Source organism: Harmonia axyridis, chromosome 3 (assembly GCF_914767665.1).
Source record: "Harmonia axyridis chromosome 3, icHarAxyr1.1, whole genome shotgun sequence".
NCBI classification, from domain to species: domain Eukaryota; kingdom Metazoa; phylum Arthropoda; class Insecta; order Coleoptera; family Coccinellidae; genus Harmonia; species Harmonia axyridis.
In genome coordinates, this window is record NC_059503.1 from 13,404,299 (window position 1) to 13,418,469 (window position 14,171).

The 14,171-nt window shown below is 33.4% G+C and overlaps 1 protein-coding gene across 5 annotated transcripts in view; it reads left to right on the forward strand.

The window, feature by feature from the left end:
• LOC123677155 (protein sickie) overlaps nucleotides 1–14,171 on the forward strand; it is a 190,000-nt gene that overhangs the window by 45,194 nt on the left and 130,635 nt on the right. For 3 of the 5 annotated variants that reach the window (XM_045613695.1, XM_045613697.1, XM_045613696.1), the window contains exons 3-4: nucleotides 266–383; nucleotides 3,588–3,640. In XM_045613695.1, coding sequence (XP_045469651.1) covers nucleotides 266–383; nucleotides 3,588–3,640 — 171 coding nt within the window. Of the gene's footprint in view, nucleotides 1–265; nucleotides 384–3,587; nucleotides 3,641–11,000; nucleotides 11,242–14,171 lie in introns of those variants that run through there. The other 2 variants (XM_045613699.1, XM_045613700.1) reach the window with 2 other exon arrangements.

Consider the following 14,171-nt stretch of genomic DNA (forward strand, 5'->3'; position numbering starts at 1 on the left):
GTTGTAATTCAGGTACTAATTGCTCAAAAATGAAAATTACGAAAAATACGAAATAACGAATATATACAAATTTCAATGAATACCGCTCCGTGTGACATCTATCAATAAGGTGATGAACTCGGAACATCATCATGTAGTACTCTGGAAAGTACTGGAAAAGTTTGAAAATGAAAACTATAATAAGTTTTCTATGAAATAATTATATAAATTGATGTTTGGGTGAATATTGGTGATAATTTGATCAAAAATGCATTTTTTCTTTCAGATATACACTGACTGGGCTAATCACTACCTGGAAAAAGCAAGAAGTAAAAAACGTGTCAATTCGTTAGCTTCTGATTGTAGCGACGGAGTACTTCTTGCAGAAGTCATCGAGTCAGTCAGTAAGTAAACATTTGTTTTGAATTTTTTTGGAAAATAAAGACTTTATCTAGAGATTCATCCCATTTCTACTCCAAATAAATGTAAGAAAAACAGATATTTAGTTCATATAACGGATGTTTTTTTTTGAGGTATATAACTTTAAGTTGGCATTACTGTTCAAGATGGCGACCGATTTAACAGCTGTCAAGTGATTTATTCTCAGTTTGGGTTGGCAATTCATCATGAGTAGACTCACGCCTGAACAACGCTTGCAAATAGTGCAACTTCATTTCGAAAATAATGGTTCTGTGCGGAATACGTATCGCGCACTACGTCCATTAGCGATGAAGCGCACTTCTGGTTGAATGGCTACGTCAACAAACAAAACTGCCGCATATGGATTGAAGCTAATCCTCAAGTGTATGTCGAAACACCGTTACATCTAGAAAAACTGACTGTTTGGTGCGTTTTATGGGCTGGTGGAATCATTGGTCCGTACTTCTTCAAAAACGATGATGGCCAGAACGTTACAGTCGATGGTGATCGTTATAGAGCCATGATTACTAACTTTTTCATTCCTAAATTGAACAACCATGATGTCCAGGAGCTGTGGTTCCAACAAGACGGCGCAACATGTCACACAGCTCGTGCCACAATCGATTTATTGAAATACACGTTTAGTGACCGCCTAATTTCACGTTTTGGACCTGTGAATTGGCCTCCAAGATTTTGTGATTCAACACCGCTAGACTACTTTCTGTGGGGCTATGTAAAGTCATTGGTCTATGCGGATAAGCCACAAACCCTTGACCATTTGGAAGACAACATTCGCCGTGGTATTGCCGATATGCGGCCACAAATGTTGGAAAAAGTCATCGAAAATTGGTCGTCCAGATTGGACTACATCCGAGCCAGCCTTGTCGGTTATATACCAGAAATCATACTTAAAATGTAATGCCACAAGATTATCTTGAGGATAAATAAAATTCATGTCAATCGAATAATCCATCGATGTTTTATTGCAATTCAAAGTTCTATAGCTCTAAAAAAACACCCTTTACATATGTTTGGTAATGGATTAGCGTATTTTGTGGTGTGAATTTGCTCTTTAATGATTTCAAAAAAAAAAAAAATTTAGCCTACATATCCCGACAGCATGACTCAACATACATCCTATGCAAGTTGAGTCACTGTAGGTCCAAACTCAGACATAAAGATATGAAACACGGACTTTCCTCTCATTGTAATTTTTTCTGCTACACCCCTTTGATAGGGTACGGCTGTACCGATGGCGCCAAGAAGAGATTCATAATATTCCGTAGCTTGTGTAGGAATACACATTGTGGGCTATTACAATGCAAATGCAACATGAAATAAATATTCAAATTGCTTGAAAATTGAAGTTACCACTTGGTAACACGCCTACGATAATGCATCGTTTAGGTAGGTGCCATAGGCACAAAACTATTCAGGTTTTATGCTGAGCAGATTACTTATTGTGGCAGATTTATATTCACTTGGTCTTAGATGACAAAAATTTGAAAATAATTGCGAGAAAGGATGAGAAATTTGATGAAGTGTTTTGGGCGTCTTCTCTAATTCGTTTTGTGAACACAAATCTGAAGACAGTTAGACAAAGCTTCCTAATATGTCATTAACGGCGCTTTTATGAAAACAAATTTTTTTTTTTTGGAAAATGTGAAAATATACAGGGCGAGTCAATAGTGCTCGATCAGTCTATAATTCTTTATATTCATCTTCATGGAAATGACTTATAAAGGGTGTTTTTTTAGAGCCATAGAACTTTAAATTACAATAAAACAACGATGGATAATTCGATTGACATGCATTATATTTATCCGCAAGATAATCTTGTGGCATTACATTTTAAATATGATTTCTGGCATATGACCGCCACGGCTGGCTCGGATGTAGTCCAATCTGGACGTCCAATTTTCGATGACTTTTTCCAACATTTGTGCCCGTATATCGGCAATAACACGGCGAATGTTGTCTTCCAGATAGTCAAGGGTTTGTGGCTTATCCGCATAGACCAATGACTTTACATAGCCCTACAGAAAGTAGTCTAGCGGTGTTGAATCACAAAATCTTGGAGGCCAATTCACAGGTCCAAAACGTGAAATTAGGCGGTCACCAAACGTGTCTTTCAATAAATCGATTGTGGCACGAGCTGTGTGACATGTTGCGCCGTCTTGTTGGAACCACAGCTCCTGGACATCATGGTTGTTCAATTCAGGAATGAAAAAGTTAGTAATCATGGCTCTATACCGATCACCATTGACTGTAACGTTCTGGCCATCATAGTTTTTGAAGAAGTACGGACCAATGATTCCACCAGCCCAAAAAGCGCACCAAACAGTCAGTTTTTCTGGATGTAACGGTGTTTCGACATACACTTAAGGATTAGCTTCACTCCAAGTGCGGTAGTTTTGTTTTTTGACGTAGCCATTTAACCAGAAGTGCGCTTCATCGCTAAGATGGACGTAGTGCGCGATACGTATTCCGCACAAAACCATTATTTTCGAAATAAAATTGCACTATTTGTAAGCGTTGTTCAGACGTGAGTCTATTCATGATGAATTGCCAAATCAAACTGAGAATAAATCACTTGACAGCTGTTAAATCGGTCGTCATCTTGAACAGTAATGCCAAAGTTATATACCTCGAAAAAAAACACCCATCATAAATTATGGCGCTAAGATTTGGGATACTCTTGTGTAGAATAATTCTGCTAGATTATTCTTTCATTAATCAGAATAATGAATCAGTAATAAGATATAGAGTTTATTTTGTTCTTGGAATGATTGAATCGAGGAAACCTAATTGGATTAATCATCGAGTAAATATGATAGAGGCATTGACCGTTTGCACATATATCACAAAAAAATTATAAAAAATCATTTTCAAAAAACTTATATATCTATATATAATTTTTCAACAATGAGTCCTAATTTTAGAATTATATTTGACTTCTATGAAATCAGAGATAAATTATAGAAATTCATGAAACTTGGGACTTCAAAAGAAGTTTTATTTTTAGGTTAATAGAAACTGAATAGGTTGCTGATTTATTCCATTCACTGATTCAAAAACTGCATTGTCTGCTACATAATTAGGAAAATCATAATGTCATTTGTTCAAAAATTTTTGTTCCTGATTTTTATTTAATTTCTTTACTGATGGGAATTCTTTGTTTCTTACAGTGTGCCAAAAAATTCCAGACGTGAATAGAAAACCAAAAACACCAACTCAAATGGTAAGTTGAAATCTTAATATGTAGTAGAGTTAGATTTTTTTAGGAATTTGATAATAATATACCTATCTTGCTTGTTATATTCAGAGTTGTCATAGATCCTTTTGGGAATTATCTTGTAACAGCAGAGGTTACTTTCTTCAAGATCATTCAAAGTTACTTTGGGTATCTGGTTACTATTTTGAAAAGGATTATAAATACTTATCAAGTTACTTTTTTAGATGCTTGATACAGGCAACAGGTAAAGAAGGAGGTATTCAAGAAACTTTGCCGCCCGTATACTTTACATACCTATAATAAATATACTAACCTAGACCTTTTCAAGTATGTAATATCTATTGTACAGGCCCAAAAACTTATTTTATTCTTTCTGTATCAGAAGTTGTCAAAAAAGATTGAGGTTTATTTATTATTTTTTGACAAATTGCTTCAATGCCTTAAAAGGGTATAAACCTCGGTATGAACTGGACATCTATTTTCTACAAGAATTTTTGCTCAATGGAAAAAAAAACGGCTTTCATTTACCTATTATAATATAATAATTGGTAAGAGCAACTGAACGAATTGGTGGCAAGTTTGAAAGACAAAATAATAATACCTACTACATTCATTTGCCATGAATAAGTACAATTCGAACTCAGTTAGATGATGATTGGGATTATTTTTCAAAATCGTGGAATAATTTATCGAAATTGACCTGACAGTTTATTAAATCATTAAAATTATATTTTTTTCCAAATTGTCACGTCTGGTTTTTGAAAGTCTTTGTTCTCTAGATGCTCCAAGTGAGCATCAGAATATGCAGAATATTTCCTTTTGAAAAACATTTGAGTTTCTGGTTACTTCAGCCATGAAACAAACGCAACTAAGCTTAAATAATTAAGATACTTTTTTCTGAAACCTCTATGTATCGTATATTCCGCTTTTCATTTTTTTTAAGTACTTAACAGGTAGGTCCACCGTTTTCAACATGGAATAGGTATAATTTATTTCTCTATTCAACATCATCCTCATATGTTCACATTTTAATCAATCGTATAATTCTAAGTTGCACCATCAAAACATGGGAATATTCGAGAATATTCAAATGAGATACAAAAAGAAGCTTGAAACACGAAGATCCGTTGATAACTAGTAACTACGGAACCCGACAAAGCTCAGCGTGGGCGTTTGTTACCATGTAAGGTTTTGAATTTATGACTTCGAAGAACCTACCTGCGACTAGTAGACTTGGGAAAATTGATCTGAAATGGACTCATTACAACTCAACTCTTAATCGGATAATAAAGGGAATTTAACGTCTATTAGAATTACCGAAAAATCTTCGTTAATTCCTAACTTAATCTTTATTATTATCCCTTTGCTTCCAATCAGAGGTTTTTATTGATTAGAAATCCAATTTGAATGATCATCCAAGATGACTATAAAATAGAAAGAATTTTTGATTCTCTAGTTAAGCTGAAATGCTCGTTTCATTTGAGTTGAAAAACATGGAGGTCCATCGTAACGAGGTACCCCAAACTGTACAAAATGACTTCTTATGACTTCCCAACGACTTCCCATTACTTCCCAATGACTTCCAACTCTTTTTCGTAGACCTAACAGGTCAAGGAAAAACTGAATTCGAAGTTTGGGGAAAAAACCGTAAAAATTGGAACTATATACAAAAATCGTTATATCTTCTAAAATATTTGTCACAGACCCCCCAAATAAATACATTTTCTGAAGATCGAACTCTGATCTGAAACATGATGAGGTTTTAAGTCCGTATCTTGTGTCCAGGAGAAGTGGCAGCTTCGAGGAAAATACCAATTTTTTTTTTATAAAATTGGACTAATCGCCCAACTGCAAGAATTTTTTTGATTTACGTCACCATATCAATTAAATGAATGGTATGAGCTTCCTATGAAGGAACTTTCATTTTCCTCTAAATTGCCCAAATGTCTGTAATTTTCGAATTTTATGAATGAATTGTAAACTACTGAACGAAATGTGGTAGAGAAAATATTTTCAGGGTAGGTTCAGAGTCTGAATATTACTGTTGAGTCAGTTTTGTCAATAATTAAAAAAATATATTGGATATAAGTGAAATTTAAAAATCATAAAAAATTTCGTGAGAATCAATCATTGACAGCATGATGTTTTTAAATTTTATACTATTTCAGAATTTGCTTTAATTTTTGTTTGTATACGAAGTTAGAAAATTTTTCTGGTTATTTAAGGAGTACAAAACATGCTTTTTTTAACAATATATTTCATTGATAAGATTGAATCCATCCGCATATAACTAACATTGGCATCTCCCAAATTATTAACTTCATGAGAAAATGATATCCTTCATAATACTAATTTCATATCACCGAAAAGCCTTGGATTATGAAATAATAATAAGTTATTAGATCTCATTGTCTATGGAAATATGTATTTCAGTTGATGAATTCACGGCACGCTACATTTAAAATTATAGCTGAAGGAATTGCACTTGGCATATCTAATCTCAGAAATGACTTCATAAGTGTCAATTAGGCAATTATTCTCTTTAATATGGCTTAATCGGCACAGATGCAAAATATTATTTTGTTGAATTCCTCTCATTGTGAGCATGGATGTTATGTTAACGCACTTGAAATATAACTGTGGAATGATGAATTTATCATGCCAATTTCAGTGTGGTTTTCAACACTTTTACTTTTCCACAGAAAGAATTCCTAAAAAAAAGCTTTCGAGAGCATCTATTGCTCTCTTGATGACCACAAAAGTGTATAGAGCCATGTTTGAGATGTGATTTATATGATATAATTGCTGTCGGTTAGGTTTTCTAGATGAGAAGTTCTGATGATCCTCTTACAATTTTGCATAAACATTTGGTTATTTTACCTACGTATACTTAAATATTAAATTTCAACTCAGTTTCTTCATAATCTACTACTTAAGCAAAAAATAAAGAGGAAGTTCAAATTTGCGTAGCTTATAGACTCGATATATTTGTATAGTGAAAGTAGTAGGCTGGAGCATAGTATAATTCCTTATACTATGGCTGGAGCCAGAATTGTCAAATAACTTTGTTGGCAGTTGTTATGGGAAACCATCACTTGAGTTTTTCAAATTATATAAAACATCCTATGAGGAGAACCAATTTGGCGTCCATAAGAAAAAACTTGACTATCCTGCCTCTGAATTAATGGCAAACAGAAAAAACCTGACGACATCATTAGCATCTCTATATTGGATAATGGCTACAAACTGAATTTTGTGAAATTATCTTCAAAAACAAATGAGTTATACAGAAAATCTCGATCTTTATATTTTTCGCGATATCTCGGGAACCATTGGAAATATTTTGGATATGTACACACCAACGCACTCATCCCTAAACAACGCAACTTTTTTTTTAGTCTAAACCACCCTGAATTCCTGATGGTATTCGATATCCCTGTAGTGTCTTAATCTAAATAGTTCTAACTCTGTATAATATCTACACGCAAAAAAACAACCCGATCAGATTTATTGTGATCACTTTTGAGATGAAACATTGTCTTCGGTCTCAAAATTTGCACTTACAATGTTGCTCTGTTAATCCTTGTTACAGCTGTAACTTGTTCAATTGTTATGTATTGATTGAATTTTATATGAGTTTTGAGTTTGATTGATTTCATTTAAGTTTCAGCTTATTCATTATTATTCAAGATATTGTCTTCGTGAATGATAATTTTTTTTGGCATTTGAGACATTTTTGTTGCTCTTAATCGATCCAATAACATTATGTAATATCAAATATTTTACCTTTGTCAAAATAGTCAATGAACAATATACCCTGCACGTTCCAAAAATACGGATACCATGACTTTGCCAGCTGATGTTTGAGATTTTGGTCGGTTTGGACGACTCCAAAAAGCGTTTGGAATCGATGATGCGTTTTTGCCTTTAGTACTTGGTATACCCATTCGAACAAAACTTTCTCGTGGACCAACATTGTTCACGCAAATTAGCTAATCCACTGCCTTCTGGTCTGATATCTTCAATTTCAACGCTATCTCACGTAATCATCAAAGATCGCTTCAAACCATTGCGTGCAATTTTTTTAAATTGTTTTCTGAAACAACTGACATTGACAAATCGTCATATTTGAATTTGACCACGGATTCGTTATTATTGAAAGAAGCATTAGCTTTTAAGATCATTCTCGGATCGAAATTGTAAAATTATTTACATCGAGACAAAATGATATAGCGCTTTTTCGGAGAACGTCCGCTCGAAAAACCTCATTATCACATAGACCTGAAACATTCTATAATAACAATTTCAAAGTTTGAAGTGCTTTTCAAAAACTATTTCAATCTACGAAACTGTAACTCATTCTGGAACGAATCAGAACTAAATAGCGGACATCAGAACCAAGAAAAAACTATTCACAATAAATTCCTTACACCTCATAATAATGGATAAAAGTTATGCCATCGCCTTGGGTGAGACAAGAAGAGAACCTGTTACCGAATAACGTTTTGTGTGTGTACCGAAGATTCCGTCAGTTTGTTTGCTACCTGATTATTAGCATTTATCTGGCGGGTCATCTGATCGATTTTTTTTTGTTGGACTGATGATCTCCTTTTCGTAATATATTTAATTATATCGATAGTGAATTATAACGGCGAAGTATCGATCTGAACTGGACATTGTGTAGTTTGAGAGTTTCATTGAGGATAATTCAAGGATATCTAGATCGAAATTAGGTCAGAGATTGATGATCGGGATTTAAGTAGTTTTTTTTGATTATCCATTCAGGGCATAAAGTTTCGATACAATTTTTTGAGTACTCAATTTCACACTTTTTATTTCGATTTGATTGACTTATTGGAGACTCTATATTTCTGATAAATGGTTTCCAATAAGAGGTTTCAATGGTTTCATATTGAATAGGCTACTATCTATTTCGACATACGAAAACTCCGCCATTACTTGAAATGAAATGATACAACGCATTGAAATTGCCAAAATTCACTAAAAAAAATTATGAAAATTTTGGACTTCACTTATTCTAAAATGAGACTGGTGCAACTGTAACTGAGAATGGATTGCGCAACCGAGCTATGACATATTGCAAACCTCCTTTCATACAATGAAATAAAGATTCATTAATTTATCTTAAAATATACTGTTTCTTATTTCAAATTAAAACTTCTGATTGGATTTAGGTATATCATATTCTCGTACGTATTTATGGGAAACGAGTCAGTCAGTCTCAAAAAAATTTGGACATTCCTTCTTAGCGAGCTATTTAAATGGTCCATTTCCATTTTTTTTTAGATATAATTTATTTCAATTGATTCACTTCTCAACGTTAAGAACCATACATATTCGCCTTGTAGAAGAATCGAATTCAATACTATTAGCAAACTTTTTAAAGGCAACGGAAGTGATAATAGACATTATTAAAATATTTAATGGCTTGTTAAGAACAGGTTCGGAGTTGTTTCTAACTATTTCCGTTTTATAATCATATCGGTATTTTTCCTTTAAATTTTTGTCAATCCTTATCTTTATTTTTAGGAATTTAGAGGACAGGAATTGCTTCCTTATGTTTGTCTTTTGTACCAGTTATGTTTCTACAATTGCTTCCTTTTATTTTGCTTCTGGATTTTATTTCATTCGTTTTTGTCTTTTTTGTAATTAGCTCTTTCACGTTTTCTATCTTCAGATCATCTATTGGTTGCTCCCTTATCACTGATTTATAGATCCTATGACATGTCTTATTCTCTCTTTCAGATCTTTTGCATGCAGTTTTCTTCATAGAGCCATATGCTTTCTGTATGAATAGATCGGAAGACTAAACATTTGCCTGATGAAAATTTAACTGAACTGTTACAATATATGTCAAAAAAAAATGAGAAAAAAACTGACATGAAGTCAGGAACTTTTGTTGTCTACATAAGGAAATCATATCACACTATGTGTAAAATTTCGAGTTGCAACCGTTATCAGAATCGAAAAAAAAAATCAAGCATAATTTTGAAAAAAATTTCACACTAAATCCGTTACAGGAGATGTTTTATGAGATGTTTCTAGGGGTGAATATCCAAATTTGGTCAATTTTTGTATTTGGCTCTCTGCAATAAAAGGTAGCCCATGACTGGTGAAGGTATAATTTGAGATGATATTTGTGTTGCTTCTATTTAGGTGGATCCCTAGTAATGAACTTTGATTGAAAGTTCATTTCATTGACATTATGGTTTTCATTGTGACATTATAGCTTTCATTTAGACAGTTCGTGTATTTTCTGAGCCCACCCAAATATCCCTTGCAATAAGGTAAAATTTTTACTTCTTTTTGTTCGCCAAAATTATCTGTTAGGTAAGATTCTATAAATATTCATGTTCATCCATGTCAAAGTGACATTATGGCTGTCATTTTGAAATTATAGCTATCATTGTGATATTATGGCTGTCATTGTGAAATTATAGCTATCCTTGTGACATTATGGCTGTCATTGTGAAATTATAGCTGTCATTGTGGCATGATAGCTGTCATTGTGACAATTTGTAGATTTTCTGAACCAAGCGAAACATCCCTTGGAATAAGGTTAATTTTTTACTTCGCTTTGTGTTAAAATTAGGTTAGGTTAGATTCTATGAATATCTATGTTCATCTAAGTCAAAGTGACATTTTAACTGTCATTGTGACATAAGGTTAGGTTAGATTCACCATTTTCATTAAGTTTCTCCAAAAATTCTCCCCCCTTGTTCCCTCCCTATCCTGTTTAGCAAATTTGCATAAATACTAGTTTGGCATCATTCAAAACCATCAGAAATCATTTTAAAACGCTTATTTTCAATGAAAAAGTGAAAATGTATGATTCTATAGAATGTATATTCTATCAAAAGGTGTTTCTATCAATTGTATTTTCTATCATTTGCAAATTCGATCAGAAGTATTTTCTATAAAAAGTAAATTCGACCTTTTGATTTTCTATCAAATGTATTTCTGTCAAATTTCTGTTCTCGTTCTCCCAGGATCTTCCTTCAATACCAACGTCATTTTCCAAGTATGGTACAACTCAACTTTTACTTCACATACCACCAAAGACCCATTGACCTCATAACGTCGAGAAAAATTTCAACCTACTACCCAATTTTTTCGGAAAATCGTCAACTACTCTCCCGTAGATTGTGTGCACTTGGGCCTTGGCCACTAGAGGCGGCCAAATCTGCAAGAAGCGCACAACGTGCACCTCCATGCTTTTACCCACGCGTTATCACCAGTATCACAACCTGGTGGGGACCCTCGTGGAATCAACACACACGCACGAGATGACAACACGTGCACCGGGGCACGACCAGCTCAACAGCAGCTTAATTCACCGCGTGCTCTTGGTCAGTCTGCGACCTGGTGCGCTTCCTCGACGGGCTGGCTCTTGGATAAGGCTCGCGTTCCGCTAAGTTCCTGTGGAAATCGTGATCGGGATACGTTAAGTTGGTAGAATTGTGATAAGTTGATGAGTTACTGTTATGGTTTTGGCAGAGTTGTTGTGGAATATTCGGGTGATTTTCTAGGAGGTATGTTGGGGATGACGATGTGACAGTTGGGACATGGACTAGGGAAATTAAAAGGTTTGTCCAGTTGTGTAGCTGTGGTAGAAGTGGGATGTGAAAAACTTGTTCTAATTCTTCGAATTTTTCACGAAATTTCAATATAGATTTTCACTACAATATAAGTGATACTAATGGAAAACTAATCATAATTTTGTGCTGAAAATGTTTGGATAACTAAATTTGACATTTTATGAATTGAAATTAATTGTTGTTGAGAAATCCATAAACCAATGAGATTTTCAATTACGCATAATTGCTTACAATTCATGAAATGTCAAATTTAGTTACCCAAACATCGAATTTTCTGTGTTTTTCGGAAGTCCCAGACTACTCCTCTTAGTTATAAATTGCAGTTTTCCTCATTTGAAGTTCTCTCAAAGTATTTATTTAGGTCTAAGGTGTACTTAAGTAACCATGCCTCTTTTAATTCGTTGAATTGCCTGAAATAAAAAAAAATATAGGTTCAAATTTGAAAATCTTGAGTTTTGATGAATTTGAATAAGTAACTATTATGGTTTGGCAGAGTTGTTGTGGAATTTTCGGGTGATTTTCTTGGCATGTCGATGTGACAGTTTGGAGATGGACTGGGGAAATTAGACGGTTTGTCGGATTGTGTAGCTGTGGTAGAAGTGGGATGTGAAAAGCTTCTTCAAATTTTTCTCGAAATTTCACATGTAGATTTTCATTACTATACAAAGAGATTCAACGCGATGGCCTATTAGACGTTTATGGATAACTAATCATAATTTGTGCCGAAAATGTTAAGATAACTAAATTTGACATTTTATGAATTGTAATTAACTGTTAGTTACGATTGTTGAAAAATCCATAAACCAATAAAATATTCAATTACAAATAATTGTTTACAATCATAGAGTAATAAACATAGATAGAGGAAGTATCCGCAATTTTTACATATCCCCAACATAGTTAGTAAGATTACTTCGTCAGATTGTAATATATTTTCAAATCCACAATATAACTATGAATATCATTACGAATGTATTATATATTGAAACAAATATATTTATTTGAGTGATTCCCGATTAAATATGCAGATTTGAATCTTTGGAATCCGATATTTTTCCTAATTGTCGAATTTATAATATGCAGAATATTTATTTTTTTCTGTATCTACCTGCTGAAATCCAAGGTTTGGCAACTTTTGCTCTCCTAGTGTCATCGGTTGTTTCACGTCGTTTGGCGCGCTTGTTTGTTTTCCGAATTTCTGATATATTTAGGTATTTATTTCAATATATTCTGAGTTAATATGAAACGTTGATCCATTAGTCTCAGACCACTCCACTCAGAATTTGTGGTTTTCCTCATTTAAAGTTCTTTCCTGATAACTCTTAATGTTTTCATTCAAGGGATAGGGTTTGCTTAAGTAACCACCGCTCTTTTTATACGTTGAATCAACTGAAATAATAAAAAATATTGGTTCTAATTTGAAAATCTTGAGTTTCGATTAATTTGAGAGTTGTCAAAGTTCATGATCTTCTGATAAACACCTTGTACATTTTTGGTCCAAATCGAAAACAGTCCTATAATACTACGTATTTGCAGAATCCAAAATGAAAAAGGATTTCTCGAAAAAACTTTTTTGCAGAAATATAAAAGAAAATTGAAGCCCTCTTCGCCATCATTTTTTTCATAAGAATCTCATTAACTCATGAACCGTTGAGTTTTGACCCAGGGTATGACATATCGCTAAAATTGTCATCAAAAAAGCTAAAGAAGTAGTAGTCTGTTTCCGGTTCAACCGGAAGTTGTAGAGATCTGAGAAAATATTTCAGGGAGAAAAATCATTGTCTCAAACCCCAATGTACAAATTTTCAGCTCAAAATTATTATTAGTTTTCCATAAACGTTTGATAAGCCATCGCGGTGAATCACCCTGTAAAGTATGTAGTCTTTTGAACATATTTTGTCCACTATTATAGCAGTCATTACACTGGAACGTTAAGATTTCGTAGCTTCAACGTCCGGAATTCATATCGACAATAATACCAACTGTAGAATTAATATTAATTTCTTCGCGAATTAATTATAATTCTCTACATAAAGTCACGTTTGCATGGAGGCATTAAACATTGAAACGGCCTAATTTTTCGAACTGTATAATTCCATCGAGATATAAACTTGCAAAAGTTTGAAGTACGACAAGTTTTAGGTACTTAGTGTTTATACGTGTGAAGGTTACTAGATCTTGTGACTTACTCTTCTACTATTATTTGGAAAATAAATCATGAATATGGTAGTATTTTTCTCGGGCTACCTAAATATGCTATCGAAAAAACTATCAAACATAGTGATGGAGAATTATAATGGAAAAAACTTTTTCAAAAAAACATTCTACAAATTCGATTGGTTTTCAAAATTAATTGAACTATTTTCGATAGCTTTTCCGATAATATATATCGATAGTCCGTGAAAAATATTATCATATTGATGGTTCACTAATAAAAATTGAAATTTGCAATTATTATTGCAAATATTTCTCTACCTATTTCTTTAATCATGAAAGTTGTAGCAATATTAGACACAGTACATTACATTATATGAATAAACAACAATTTCAAGTAATTCGCACTGAAAAATGTCTCGCTCAGAGTATTTCATAGTTGATAATGCTACATTGTATTACATCTTACGAAATTATTGTACAACCGAAACTAAATTATTGTCATAACTCAATCTCCAAAAGCCATTCTGATTTATATTTATGTTGAAATTATCATTACAAATAGCCAATCCAATTTCCGAACCAGTGATGCTGAAAGAACTTTTATACACGGTGTCACATTGAAAATAAAACAAGGTTTTTTGGAAAATCTGTTGTTGGAGATAACATTTTTTTAAGTGAAAATCATCATAATATCACTTCATCCCTATACAAATTTGAGGAGTAGGGGTTACCGCGCAAAGGGATGAAATGATACTGGTTTT